Here is a 14,040-nt window from a genome sequence, read left to right on the forward strand (position 1 = left end):
CTTTCCTTCTATTTGGAGGTTCAATCGGCGTTGGAGACGCCTTGGGAGACGAAGAACTTCGTCGGGGAAGACGAAGTTCTTCGTCTTCCCAGACGAAGACGACGACTTCGTTTTCGTTTGGAGAGACGAAGAACTTCGTCTCCCAAGGCGTCTCTGACGAGGATCGAGCCTCCAAATGAGAGGAAAGCATTCACCGGAAGGAGAGACTGCTTCGGGAGGGAGAGGTCGTCGACAATGGAGCCGGAACGGTCGCTGGAGATTTCAAAACCAAACCCTAGGGTGAAACTGTGATGTTTTAAAACTTAGACTGGGGAAAAATTTTAGTTTTTAAAGTTTAGGGGGGCAAAAAAGATTCTATTTTAGTTTATTTTTAATATTATAGCAAAATAACGATTTTACCCTTACCACCGTCAGGGTTTTGTTAAATCTAACCGGTCATGGGTGGGTGTTTGATGTTTCCATAGTTAAAGGGTGAAAACTTGAGAAAACATCAAACCTTGGGTGGGAAATAGTGGTTTGGCCATTTTTAATTATAAAAAGGGGTTTATGGTAAATTGAGGGAAAGATTTGAATGTTTGTCTCGGCTTCTAGGACAGTAAACGACGCGTTTTTGTAGAAATTTTGTTCAACCACCGCTTCGAAATCAACTTGGTTTTGCCCCAAGGGATACCGAGACCGGTCAAAGAAAAATCCTCATATATAGTTACAAGACGGTTTAAATTTGATATTCGTTAACGTCATATTAAAATAAAATTTATATAATATTTAATTATAATAATTATAAAATTAATTATTAAACTTAAAATTTTATTTATACAATTAAATTAATTTTTAAGAAACAATTCAATTCAAATAAATTTTCTTTTAAAAAAATTATGTCAACCCATAATATTAATATTAAAGTCCGAGACTCAACCCAATAAACTCATAGGTCTAACCCCAATTGGGTCTTTTATTTATTTCTTTCATGCTTCGAATCAGATTTTCATTTGATCTAATCCAATCGAGTGTCTAGATTTGCCCCTTGTAAATAATAATTGTGGGCCCGTCTGCTCATCCATTTAAATCATACGCCATTGTTTTTTAACTTGAAATACCAAATTTAACAACACATTATTATAAATAATTAATCACATGAATTATATATAAACTTTAAACTAAACCACAATGTTGTTAAAATTGACCTTTATGATGCTCATATTTAGATTTAATCTTCAAAATAGGTGTACTGAGAAGGAGAGAATTGGGCAAATTTGAATACAAGGGATATTCAAATTGAGCAACATTTGAACAATTGCTAGAACTTGTTATCTAATTGCCTCCTTCCTCACAGTTTTTTAGTTTTGCCTTTTCAATTGGGTGATACTACAATTTTTCTAAACCTTGAACCTAACCTTCTTGCAACACCGGAAAACAACATATTTGACATCCGGACACCTTCATACATAATCAAGTATTTTTCTTCTTATACGGTTTAATCGTATGTAGGATCATCACCACTATCATTGCCTACAAGATTTGTTTCGTCTACAACAAGATCATCTGCATTAATGTCATATACTCTTTCTGGTTTTCTAAAATGTCCAATAATTATTCCAAAGATGCAAACAACATTCACAACTGACATAAAAACCCAGAAAATATTAAATACGAGAAATTTATTGCTATAATTATTTAATACCAAGGCCTAATGGCCATATTAGGATGCAAACTTCCATTCCAACTCAATCAGAACAACACAGACGGACACAAAGAAACCACATGCTTAGAAATCACCACCACGCAGACGCAGCACAAGGTGAAGGGTGGATTCCTTCTGGATGTTATAATCAGCCAGAGTTCGCCCATCCTCCAGCTGCTTTCCGGCGAAGATAAGTCTCTGCTGATCCGGTGGAATCCCCTCCTTGTCCTGAATCTTTGCCTTCACATTATCAATTGTATCAGAACTCTCCACCTCCAACGTAATCGTCTTTCCGGTCAATGTCTTCACAAATATCTGCATGCCTCCCCTCAGACGGAGAACCAGGTGAAGAGTAGACTCCTTCTGGATGTTGTAATCCGCAAGAGTACGGCCGTCTTCAAGTTGCTTTCCAGCGAAGATCAGACGCTGCTGGTCTGGTGGGATCCCTTCTTTGTCTTGGATCTTAGCCTTAACGTTATCGATGGTGTCGGAGCTCTCCACCTCGAGAGTGATGGTCTTTCCGGTGAGGGTCTTGACAAAAATCTGCATGCCTCCACGGAGACGGAGGACGAGGTGGAGAGTTGACTCCTTCTGAATGTTGTAATCGGCCAAAGTACGGCCGTCTTCGAGCTGCTTGCCGGCGAAGATCAGACGCTGCTGATCTGGAGGGATTCCTTCCTTGTCTTGGATTTTAGCCTTGACGTTGTCGATGGTATCGGAGCTCTCCACCTCCAGAGTGATGGTCTTTCCGGTGAGAGTTTTGACGAAGATCTGCATGCCTCCACGGAGACGGAGGACGAGGTGGAGAGTTGACTCCTTCTGGATGTTGTAGTCGGCCAAAGTACGGCCATCTTCAAGCTGCTTGCCGGCGAAGATCAGACGCTGCTGATCTGGTGGGATTCCTTCCTTGTCTTGGATCTTAGCCTTCACGTTGTCGATGGTGTCAGAGCTCTCCACCTCGAGAGTGATGGTCTTTCCGGTGAGAGTTTTGACGAAGATCTGCATGCCTCCACGGAGACGGAGGACGAGGTGGAGAGTTGACTCCTTCTGGATGTTGTAGTCGGCCAAAGTACGGCCGTCCTCAAGCTGCTTGCCGGCGAAGATCAGACGCTGCTGATCCGGTGGAATTCCTTCCTTGTCTTGGATTTTTGCCTTGACGTTGTCGATGGTGTCGGAGCTCTCCACCTCGAGAGTAATCGTCTTTCCGGTGAGAGTTTTGACAAAGATCTGCATCTGAAACCATAAACAATAACAAAAACATACAGATCAACGACAAAGACTAAAAAACCTTTTAAAAAATGAAATCAAAAGGAGAACAGGAATAGTTTACCGTGAAAGAATTGGGAACTAGGATTTGAGGATCGGCAAAGAGAGAATAACAATGAATGAAGAAAGGGGGAGAGGGAGGCGATATATATAGGAGAAATAGGCGAAAGAATCGGCGAAATATCGTCACATAATTGAAGAAGATAATAATATCGTGGAAATTGACGTAGACACGCAAACGAAGGATCACCGTTCAATTACTTGACCCTTACGCTAAAGTTAGGTATCTCATAAAAAGACAGAGGAAGGCTCCGTGGGCGCCTCTCCACCACCGCCCCATCATTATACACCAATCGTACAAATATTTTTTTAATGCCAACTTGCACTTACTTTTTCGATGAAATTTTTTTTGAACCCAAAGTTTGGGAAAAGGAAATATCACCCCTTAAATTCAGAAACTACCAAATCTCATCCAAAATTCAATTATGTTACAAAATAACTAATTGACGGGCAAAACATTATTTTCTTTGAAAAAAACTTAAAAAAATCAACATCAATTATGATTTTGATGTAATAAATTTTGATTGTTGTCATACCAAGGAGCAAGTGAATCCACTCTAAAATCAGGTCAAACATTATTATTATTTTATTAATAAAATTTAATTTTGGGTGAGAAAATTATATAATAAATTAGGAGTGAAAAAGCGTTCCAAAGACAATATATGGGTGGGTGGGTGGGTGGGACAAATGCCATTCACTCTTTATTTAATCAAATAACAAATAAATAAAACAAGATGATGATTGTACCCGAAATTACGTCTAGTCTAGAGAAACACAAATCTTAAATCAGTCACGTGATAAGATATCATTCTTGTATTCCACACATTTTTATTGAAATATTATATTATTATTTATTTTGTTGAAAATTTTATCTGCTTCTTATTCTGACTGCTTGCTAGTGGTTCATCTTTCTCGGAGATTCTGATACTGGACAAACATAGGCCCATTAATGAAAGCCCACCCAAACTTGAATTATTAACTCTAAGCCCAAATCAACACACTTGGCCCAGTGATACGGACAAACATAGGCCCATTAATTTTCATGCTTTTTGCGATCAAAGGAACTAATAATTCCGATTTATTATCGCACCTGATTTATGGTTTCTGGGTAGAATCCATGGCATAATAAGAGGAATATTCCATGCCCGAATTACTTAAATCGGAGAAACAAGTAATGAGTGCAAAATAAAAATGGAAAATAATTTCCGGGAAAACGCAAGTCAAAGAAGAAAACAGCCATTCATTGTTATTCATTATTAATTAATATTATTATTACTATCTTAATTTTTTTAACTATATCCTTCCAACACTTCCCACCTGCGCATTCTGACTTTTTCTTTGACCTTAACCTTAATTAATTAAATTTAATTTGTTTAAATATTAATTAATTATTTTCTGGGAAGAGATCTTGCCATTTTAAACTTTCTCATTGACTTGACTATATGACGATGAGAGGAAGTTTCAGAAGCCTACTTTAAAGAAATTAAAAGAAACAAATAGCCGTGGAGGATTTAGCTTGAACGTCCAAAAAATGGATTAGAGCAGATTCTCATAACTTCAAGAAAAAAATAATAATAATAAAGGGTCAGCAGGGAAGAAAAGATGCAATCAACGAGCTGTACAATTGAAACCATGACTTTATTCCTTTACTCCTACATTGTCGCTGCTTGAATCCATTACAATTGTCAACCTTCGAGCTGTTTTCATGAAGTCACTGCAACAACAAAACACAAACTAATCAGAACCCAACATTTCTGAGGATATATGTCATTTCAAGGAGAAAAGCAAATGAATCACTACCTGACTGGTTCATCTCCGATATGCTTCACTGCACCTGTAATGTCTCGGTAGAGTACATGGCTGAGTGTCTCAGAATTTTCTATACCAAACATGTTAGCAAGCTTGCTGTACAATTCATCATAAGACTTGAGTAATGAAAGGTCAAGAGTACGGCCGACATTCTCCGATTCCATAAAGACTTTACAATAACCAGTTTCCAAGTTAGGTTCAGTTTCTTGGCCATTCTCCTTATACCAGTGGAAACCTTCACATAATGTGCGCTGGGGTAGGCCTTGTTGATGAACTGCAGATCCAGGACCATCGGAAAATTTTGCCATCTTATCTAAATTCCTTTCCATACTATTTCCAGTAAGAACTGGTGAAACTGTATCACCACAGCAGCTGCGAGACATCTGCTGCTCTGTAAGTATTGGTTGGCCAAAAAGAACAAGATGGGGTGTCTTTGCATCATCCCTTTTTTTAGAAGTCTCGGAAGAAAGTGCCACGGTTGGCAAGCAAGAAACATTCTCACACATGCTAGGCTTCTGGACGACTGGGCTACTGGAGGCCCTTGTGGTTGCAGCAGCAGCACATTCAAGCAGTGGTAAACCAGCTGTAAACAGACTTGACTGCAGTTTATTGAGATGGACATCAGTAATGGATAGACCACAGTGAGCATGCCTGGCTCCCTGCATGCCTGCAGGAGTGTTATTGGGTAGACACCTGAAGGGGTTGTTGGGCCCAAGGAGGTTGCCAGAAGATGTTGCCATTGGTAGTTGTTCATCAAGGGGGAAATCTGGGTGTTGTGGCAGTCTTGACTTCTTCCTTGGTGGTAAGAAAGGGGATAGATGGCTAGCGGGCATGCTTGATACCAATTTGACCAGCCATGGACTTACATGCTTCACATTCTGGAGCAAATCAGGCTCATCCCAAGTAACCTGCACCATATGAACTCCGATAAATTAGACCAAATTGTCAAAAAAGTGCAATGACAAATCCAGAAATAGAAATTAAAAAACAAAAATTGATATTGCAGGCAGAATATACAAGAAGGAAAAAATAAGAGAAGAAAAGTAAATCTTCCAAATATACGATTTTATCAAAACCAATACCAATCTGAAAAATGTCAAGACATTGTCGGAGATATTTAAAGGGATCTGGAGAAAAACCAGAAAGTTCATATGCATACAATTAGTAAGCTAAACTGATTTAACAGATCATACCTTAGAGTCAACAGTTGAAAAAGAAAGTTATGTTGGAATGAAATCATGAAACTTGCCTAGACAAGACCAAAATATAATCGACATTGTATAATTTATTAAAAGCTAGACGGTCTGTTGCTTAAAAATGAAAAAGACTGGTTTCCTTGACATCTTCAGTCAGCAAATCGATCTTAAGTCCACATTCATATTCACAAAGCGCAGTGTGAGCCAATGCTAGTGCATCATCAATGATCGGGAAATAATAGAGCCAAAAAGGGGACAAATTGCAAAATACAATAGCTAAAAGTTGAAGCAATTCAGCATAGTTATAATAAAAATGTTCAAACGAGCAAATGAAACTTAACACGCTAAGATGAACATAAGTGCCTGCAGTAAATCATATTGTTAGCAGAGTATTTGGGAACTGAAAAGTATCAGTGGAACCAGAAAAAAAAAAATGTGAAGGACAATAACAAGAATGATGAAAGATTTGACAAGCATAAACCATCCCTAAAGTAACCGAAATTTCATGGCATCTATTTTTATGCCTAATTTGATGAAGAATTGCAGATCAAGAGAGATGACGATACCTGGAGAAGCCTCCAAGGTGAATTGGGCCAGTAAAGTGGATCATAAACCTGAACAGAAGATATAGTTCCCATAAACCAACTTATTCGTGACGAATCCTCTGTTTCAAAGGCCATCTTAAACCTCATTCCAGAGCACCACCGGACCTGCAATGCTGCTTTCACCATTAAGGCCTTCACACAAAACTCCGGTGTACTGACTCGAGGGTAGTACACAACCTCAAAGGACTGCCTACTGGCAGCAAGCGATGCAGCTTCAATAACACATTCAGGTCTCACTTTCCCCTTCCCCATCAAATTACTCTTGTTATTTGAATTCAATCCATTAACAATTCCATTACCATTTCTCATTAACTTATTATCATCCTTCCTCAAAAATGCTGAAAACCCTCCATAAGGTGCAACACAGTTCCCATTCCACCAAGAAGACAACTGTGGTCCATCTCTGATCCTTCTCCTTGCACGGCGAATTCCAACACAAAGATCACCATTCTCAGCCCTAAAAAACACGATTGAATCTCCAGCAACAAGCTTCTTCTGATTCACAAAAGTACTCCACCCAGTTGTCAACAAATGCCTCCTAGGAGTCCCTCTATAAATATGCCTAAATTTCCATGTTTCACCATGAACATCCTTAGCTAGAATGGTTTGTACAGGGGGATCGGCAGAGTAATCTAATCTGGGAAAGATTGTCTCTGCACAATACCTTGGAACAGAAAACCCTCCACCATTATTAGCATCCGATTGAGTTAAGGTCTTTGCAAATGATGCAGGCTTATCTTGCGTTTCAGTGTTATGAATTCCAACAATTCCATCATCATCAAAATCAGGTTCATTATTACTGACTGGAATCAGCTTAACTTTTGCAAATACCTCATCAGTTTCAGGATCAGCCAAGAATTTGATTGCAGAGACTCTACAGAGTACATATGGTGGAATTCTTTGGCAGCTACTGAAATCAACCGGCCCACAAGCATGCTCAGCATGGCCCTGAGGGAAGTAAAAGATTTTTGAGTTCACCGGGGGCATTTGCACCATCCCTCCTGCACAGGCGTGCCATAACTGAGAATCTAAGCACTTATCAACCTCATTAATCTTCTCTTTTGACTCCATGAAAGTAATCATCTCCACCAGTGCTACATATATTAAACTTCCCTTCTTTTATTTCTCTTGATGAAGACTGCACAAGCCAGATAGGCTACCAAATTAGACATTTAAGGAACTCAATTAAAAAGAACAGTGAAGGGTTCAAATCAATGAAGTACATTAATGTAATTCTTACCTTATAAAACAAATTTTGAATCTTTATGCCATATTTCCGCAGAAAGGGAAATAGCCCAAAGATGCATATATATTATAATACACCAAAACCAGTATACAGAAATGAAAGTTGTAATTCCATAAACTCTCAACATTGCCCAAAAAAAAAAAAAAAAAAAAGAACTTCCAAAAACCTTCATATATTTTCTAATTATGGCTTCAAAAAACCCTTCAACAAGTAAAGTGAGTTCTGGCTTCACAAAGTTACAAGAGAAAAAATCTTGCTGAATCAACCAAACACCGCAACAAAACCGAAGACAAAATCAAAGATGTACCCACAATTTCTGACTGACTCACTTTATACATCAGTAACTAACTAAATAAAAATCAGGCCTTGAAAATCAGATAACAAAAATCCCTTTTGAAGATGCATCTTTTAGTTGGCGTTGTCCAAAGATTAGATCATATGGCCGACACACAACAACAAAACTCACACTCACGAGAAAGCACGTTTTTGGATCATGCAAGTGTCCAAAAAGAACACCCCTTATAACAAAGAAAACGAAAATTGAACAAAGATCATAAGTGCTGTATTAATTAATGTACCACGTTTTCTGGTTCTGCTTTTGTTGTTTTAATTTTTACCTTTTTTTTATTTGGATCCGAAGAAACTCTGTGTACCTTCAGAAGCCAGCAAAACAACAAAGATCACCTATCTATTTTATTTTATTTTTATTAAAATATCTATTTTTTAATTCTATTTCTCATTAATTCTGTTTCTTTTTTATTCATGGAAAGTGTTCGTTTCCTTGTCGCAATATTTTTTTAAAGTCTCGCGAGGTTGTTGGGTCTTCTCAAAAAGAAAAGAAGTTAAGTGCGCGAGGTAGTCGTCAACTAGACCAGTTTAATTTCTCATAGCTGTATATTATTTATTTATATTATATTAATTAAATATAACACTTTAATCTCCAATAATTTTTTAAAATATAATCGTTATAAACTGATAGAAGTTGTTTGGGTAAATCTATTTTTAAACAAACATATTATCACTTATATTCATAAATGTTTTAGCATATATCGAATTCTAATATCATATCAAAATTTATTAATTTATAAATATAATGATCATTTATATTATATAAAATTAATTAATTTATATTAAAATTTAATCACCCATATTTACATCCCACGAAAGAAATAATTTGAACAAGTGAAAATTCAACGCCACCGAGGGCCTACTTGTTTTATGGGCTTGTTATTAATCAGTGCATGAAAATTTTGATATTAAAGAGCGCGTGGGGCTTATATGATGTCGGTTTCTTTTGGTCGGGTTGAGTGGGAACTCTTCCTACCAATGTCGTGGCTGTGGTACATGGCATGGTGGACACGATTCACAATCGTTCAAGTGAGATATTGATTTTGACGACGTATTTTTTGTCGATTTTTTCTTAATTAATCTATTTAACTTTGTATGTCATCCGATCTTTTTAAATCTTAATGTTATACATTAATTTGATATGGTCACACATAGGATGAATATAAACTGAATCAAATTTAAATACTCTTTGATTTGAGTTTAATTTGAGTTCGTTAAATTAAAACTAAGTTAAACTTAAGTTTGTTCAAATAAAAAATAGTTTAACTCGGTTCAATTCGATTTTATTATTCGAATTAATAGTTCAAATTTGTAACTCAATTTAATTCGAATTGATGGTTCAAATTTATAGATAGAATTTGTTGTTTAAATTCGTGATTTATTAACAAAACGATATTATTTTATTCAAATAATATTCAAAATTACTGATTTAAGCCACCAATTTGAATTGATTTGAATTATAAATTTAAGTTAAATCGAGTTACGAATTCAAATTACTAATTCGAATTGTGAATTCAAATCAAACACTTCCTAACTCAAGTTTAACTCAGTTTTCAAAACAATCTAAATCTTCTGATGTTAATTCAATTTGAATTTGAGTCAGGTTGAATCAAACTAAACCAACTTTTAAGACGATACCGATTCAGATCATATCCAAGCCTAATTACATGTTTATGATTTGAAGTGCTTCTTTCTTGTAACAAGCTATTACATCTGACCTAACATGTTAATGTCATAAACTAACATATGTATAATATATACTCACTCCTAAAACAATGATGAAAACCTAAACTAAGTGTGTACAAGATAAACATCCTAAATTGTATACTTTCTATACATGTCTATTGAACAAAGGAATGACCATCTGGAGACTGATTTCTGAAAAAACATTTAGGGTTTCCTTTAATTAAAATGCAAATTTTCAAATTACAAAAATATCCAAACAATATTACTAAAGATGGAGAAAACACATTAATTAACTATGAAACTCCCTCAAATCACAATTTCACCTTAAATCTCATATTTATTACGACTGGACCATATTTAGGTGAAAATGTCAATTAACTGTCACAAGTGTTGTCGTCTAACAAATATAAAAGTAAACCTATCACGCTTATTATAAAATATTAATTAACCGATGGTTAATATTAGTATTTAGTAACTTACTAAAAAAAAAAAACTTTTTAGTAAAATAACATTCAATTATCTCATTTCGCCTATTAAAAATATTATTTACCCCTTAGCTGAAAATTTGCCTAGTATAATGTTAACGTACTCCTCAAAAACATTAGTAAAAAATTACAATTTACCTTTTTTACCAAAATTCTATTGATAGGTGTGATTTGTCCAATATATGTAATCACGCTTGTTAGACAAATGATGTCTGTCGATGAGATTTTCATGTTAAATTTTTTGTTTTATACAATTTAAAAAAAAAAAAAACATACGTGCACACTAACAATAAATGAATTTTTATACAAAAGCACAATTCATTAACTAAAATTCCTCAATTCATACCCAAAACCATAAACTTGTAAAAGTAAAAGAGCTCTATAATAAAATCAAATAACAGTTCAAACCAAGTTTTTAACCTATTTAAGATGAGTTTAATTTGAAAAACTGTGATTTTTTATATAAATTTTTAGCTTTCCTTAGTTTCTGTATTCGAATATGGTTTAACTTTACTGAAAAAGTCTTTGATACATGGGAAAATTCGTCAAACCCTATTCTAATGATTTTATCTGTATAACCTTTAAAGTGTTGGTTAAATTCGTATAAACTCTATCAAAAAAGATTATTTTAATTAATAAACCTTTTAAATAAATGCTTTAGAATTCCAAAAATATATATAGAAATTAAGTCTCCTGTTTATATTTATAACTATGTGATAGTAATAGTCGATGCATACATTAATAAATTAATGTTACCCAATTTTGAACAAATATTATTCGAGATTAATTTGATTTTCCAAATTGAATATATTAGGGGGCATCCACATTTTATATAACAATCAAATTATACGTACTTATTTTAAATACATAAATATATACATGTTTAATATGTGTCATCATATGATTGGTAATTTTAAATTAAAGATAAAATAATATTTAATTATATAATAATATACATAAGTATATATTTATTTGTATACTAAAAATAAGTATACATAATAATACTCTTTATATAAAAGATTCAATCATTTGGTAAATTATTTAAGATTACTAAAAAAGAAGTTACATTACACAATATGTTCTTCCCTCTAATAGAACAAGAACAATGACAATTATTTAGTGTTCATAGAGGCTTAATGGTGAGCCCACATACTTTCTGCCTAAATTCATTGCACTAGAAAAGATTTAGCTTAATTTCTTCATTTGTCTCCCGGTGAAGAACAAATGGGGTGATTTTGTCTAACCAAATCAAGCAAAAATAGAATGGCCCCAAAATTGAAAGGTCCGCCTAGATAGAGATTTGTCAGGTAGAGAGGGTAGTGGTGGGTGTTTATATTTAATTTTTGTTGAACCTAACACCTCTTTTTAATTAATTATGCGTGCCCCAACATAAAACACGTGATGAATATCACTTTCTTAATAAATCAATCAATCAATCAATCAATCAATCAATAATATTTCCCATTCAAATTACATAAATACTTGCGCTTGTAAAAATGGTTGGTGAGAGGCGCTTAATTCTTCGCAATCTTGATGATTTATGCATTAATTTTGAAGTTTGCCCACGTGGAAAGCCACATGTAACACGTTAATACCAAATAAAAATATGTATGATCACCGAATGTTGGAAAAAAAGACGCAAAATTTATCAAAACTAAGAAACCCAAAATTTAAAAAATTTTAGGGTACTCGTAATGAGTTACATCAAATTTGAAGTAAGTTCTATTTAAATGAGTTTAAGTTTGAATTCGAATATAAAAATTCAATATTTTTAAATTTAATCTTTAGAGGTGATTGATTTATAAAATTTATGAACTTATAAAATTCAATATGAATTGACTAAAATAATATCGTTTTAGTATCAAACAAAACTTAAAAGATTGATTTGAGTTTAAACTTTAGTTGAATTCAAATTTAACTCTTTTTAAACTAACTGAATTCAAATATCTTTTAAATGAGTTAAACAAACTCGAGTTTGATTTTATTGAAATGAGTTTAAACTAAAATTTAGTTTGATTTGAATGTAATATTATAAATGATAATATAATCTCGAGTATATCAGGAGGAGAATAATTAAATAAATATTTATAATCTTATAATGATATATGTTTTAATGATTTATTAATCAGCTATTAATGGTTGGTCAAATTTTGTTATTTACAGAACTTCAAATAAATTTTTATTATTGCATCATACCTCTAAGACTAGGCGTCCAACTTACTTTATGTTTCAAAATCAAACTAGTTGGTGAGATACAACTCGTTTAAGTAATTAACGTAACAAGGAAGACTGGAGATTGATGTTAGAAGAGTTAAAAATATTTAATTTGTTTTTACAAATTTTTGTAAAGTTTATCCAATTATTATACTTTTATTTATTAAATTTTAAAAATTTAAAAATTTATTTATTAATTATTAAAATTAATAAAATATATTAAATCTAAAAATATAATTGTTATTTCATTAGTAAATATTAAAAAAATAAAATTTTGTCTTATTTCTTTATTTTAATTTTAAAAACATATAATTTTGTCTCAAATTTAAGTTTTAAAAAGTTATATTTTTTTTATAAAATTTTAATATTTTTCTTCTTTTTTCGATAACAAACTCTAATCGAAACTATTTTTAATCTATAATTTCTCCTTTGTTACCAACAACAAAGGTTGATGATAGATGAAGATACCCTGGTGAAAGATGATTCGCCATGCTTTTTAAATCAAAGACGAAGACGCTTGCATGATGGGAGTGCATCTTCTTTTGCTTTACTTGAAGTTGAATTAACAAAAATACATATTATTTTTCGTTGTTCAAAGTTGATTCGATGAAGATGAAGATGAAGATGAAGATGAATTGATTTCTTCTTTGATTGGACGATTCTGCCGTATCTCTCTCTTTCTCATCAGAGTTTGACACAACGTGGGAGAAATGCCAAATTTGGATTAACATATAGAAAGGAGACTGAGGGTGCATATATGCCAGTCAATTCTAGATGCTTGTTAATTTTATGCGCCATATGCAATGGAAGGGCAATGAAGGCACGCTGCGTCCTCTTGAAACATTCGTCCTTTTTTCTGTTTGTCTTGCTTATGGTGTCACTATGACATAATAATCAAGCTCTTAAATTTCTCTACACTTTATTTATCAATTCAAGTACAGGAGGATGCAACTGCCCGCAGCTTCTCTTATGCATTTGTCTCTCATGGTAATTAATATGGGCAATGTTAGGTGATGCTTATAATTAGGCAAGTCAATAATTCAATTTCTTAAATAATAGTATCACCCGAGTAAGTTAGAAAATATTTAATTTAATTGTGTGATTATGATTATAATTATACCATTCTAAAAATCGTATTAAAATTGTGTGATTCTAAAAATCATCCACCCGAACTATAGAAATCACCTTCGGTAAGTCAAACAAAAATACAGAGTCCCAAACATCAATTTCTATCAAAGTTTTAGCCATGGCGCTTTGACTTTTAATGTTAAATTTAGTCAGCATGAAGAGTTGTTGAACCAAGGGAAAATACCCTCCCCAGTCCCCATTACCCTCTTTAAACATGATGAAAGATCTCAGTGTCCCCCAAGTTGAAGCAATTTCCTCCAAGCCTACGAATAATCATGGGGACCAAGGATGCCCCACACACTCCTACCTTTCAAGA

At 33.8% G+C, this 14,040-nt stretch overlaps 2 protein-coding genes across 4 annotated transcripts; both read right to left on the reverse strand.

Annotated features, from left to right (window-relative positions):
* Positions 1–1,641: 1,641 nt before the first annotated feature.
* LOC123218537 (polyubiquitin 4) lies at positions 1,642–3,154 on the reverse strand. Its single transcript, XM_044640018.1, has 2 exons — positions 3,012–3,154; positions 1,642–2,914 (listed from the first exon to the last, which is right to left on the reverse strand). Exon 2 carries the CDS (start codon positions 2,912–2,914, stop codon positions 1,766–1,768), a length of 1,149 nt encoding a protein of 382 aa, XP_044495953.1. The 5' UTR covers positions 3,012–3,154; the 3' UTR covers positions 1,642–1,765.
* Positions 3,155–4,517: 1,363 nt separating this feature from the next.
* LOC123216552 (auxin response factor 18-like) lies at positions 4,518–8,374 on the reverse strand. 3 transcript variants are annotated; one of them, XM_044637019.1, is made up of 4 exons: positions 7,858–8,374; positions 6,579–7,755; positions 4,842–5,724; positions 4,518–4,721 (listed from the first exon to the last, which is right to left on the reverse strand). In XM_044637019.1, the coding sequence occupies exons 2-4, from the start codon at positions 7,698–7,700 to the stop codon at positions 4,711–4,713; spliced, it is 2,016 nt and encodes a 671-aa protein (XP_044492954.1). In that variant the 5' UTR covers positions 7,701–7,755; positions 7,858–8,374; the 3' UTR covers positions 4,518–4,710. The 3 variants fall into 3 exon arrangements, with proteins under 3 accessions (XP_044492954.1, XP_044492946.1, XP_044492939.1); XM_044637011.1 differs by having other exon boundaries at positions 4,813–5,724; XM_044637004.1 differs by having other exon boundaries at positions 4,808–5,724; positions 7,858–8,372.
* Positions 8,375–14,040: the final 5,666 nt, after the last annotated feature.

Source organism: Mangifera indica, chromosome 1 (genome assembly GCF_011075055.1).
Source record: "Mangifera indica cultivar Alphonso chromosome 1, CATAS_Mindica_2.1, whole genome shotgun sequence".
In the NCBI taxonomy this organism is placed as follows: Eukaryota; Viridiplantae; Streptophyta; class Magnoliopsida; order Sapindales; family Anacardiaceae; genus Mangifera; species Mangifera indica.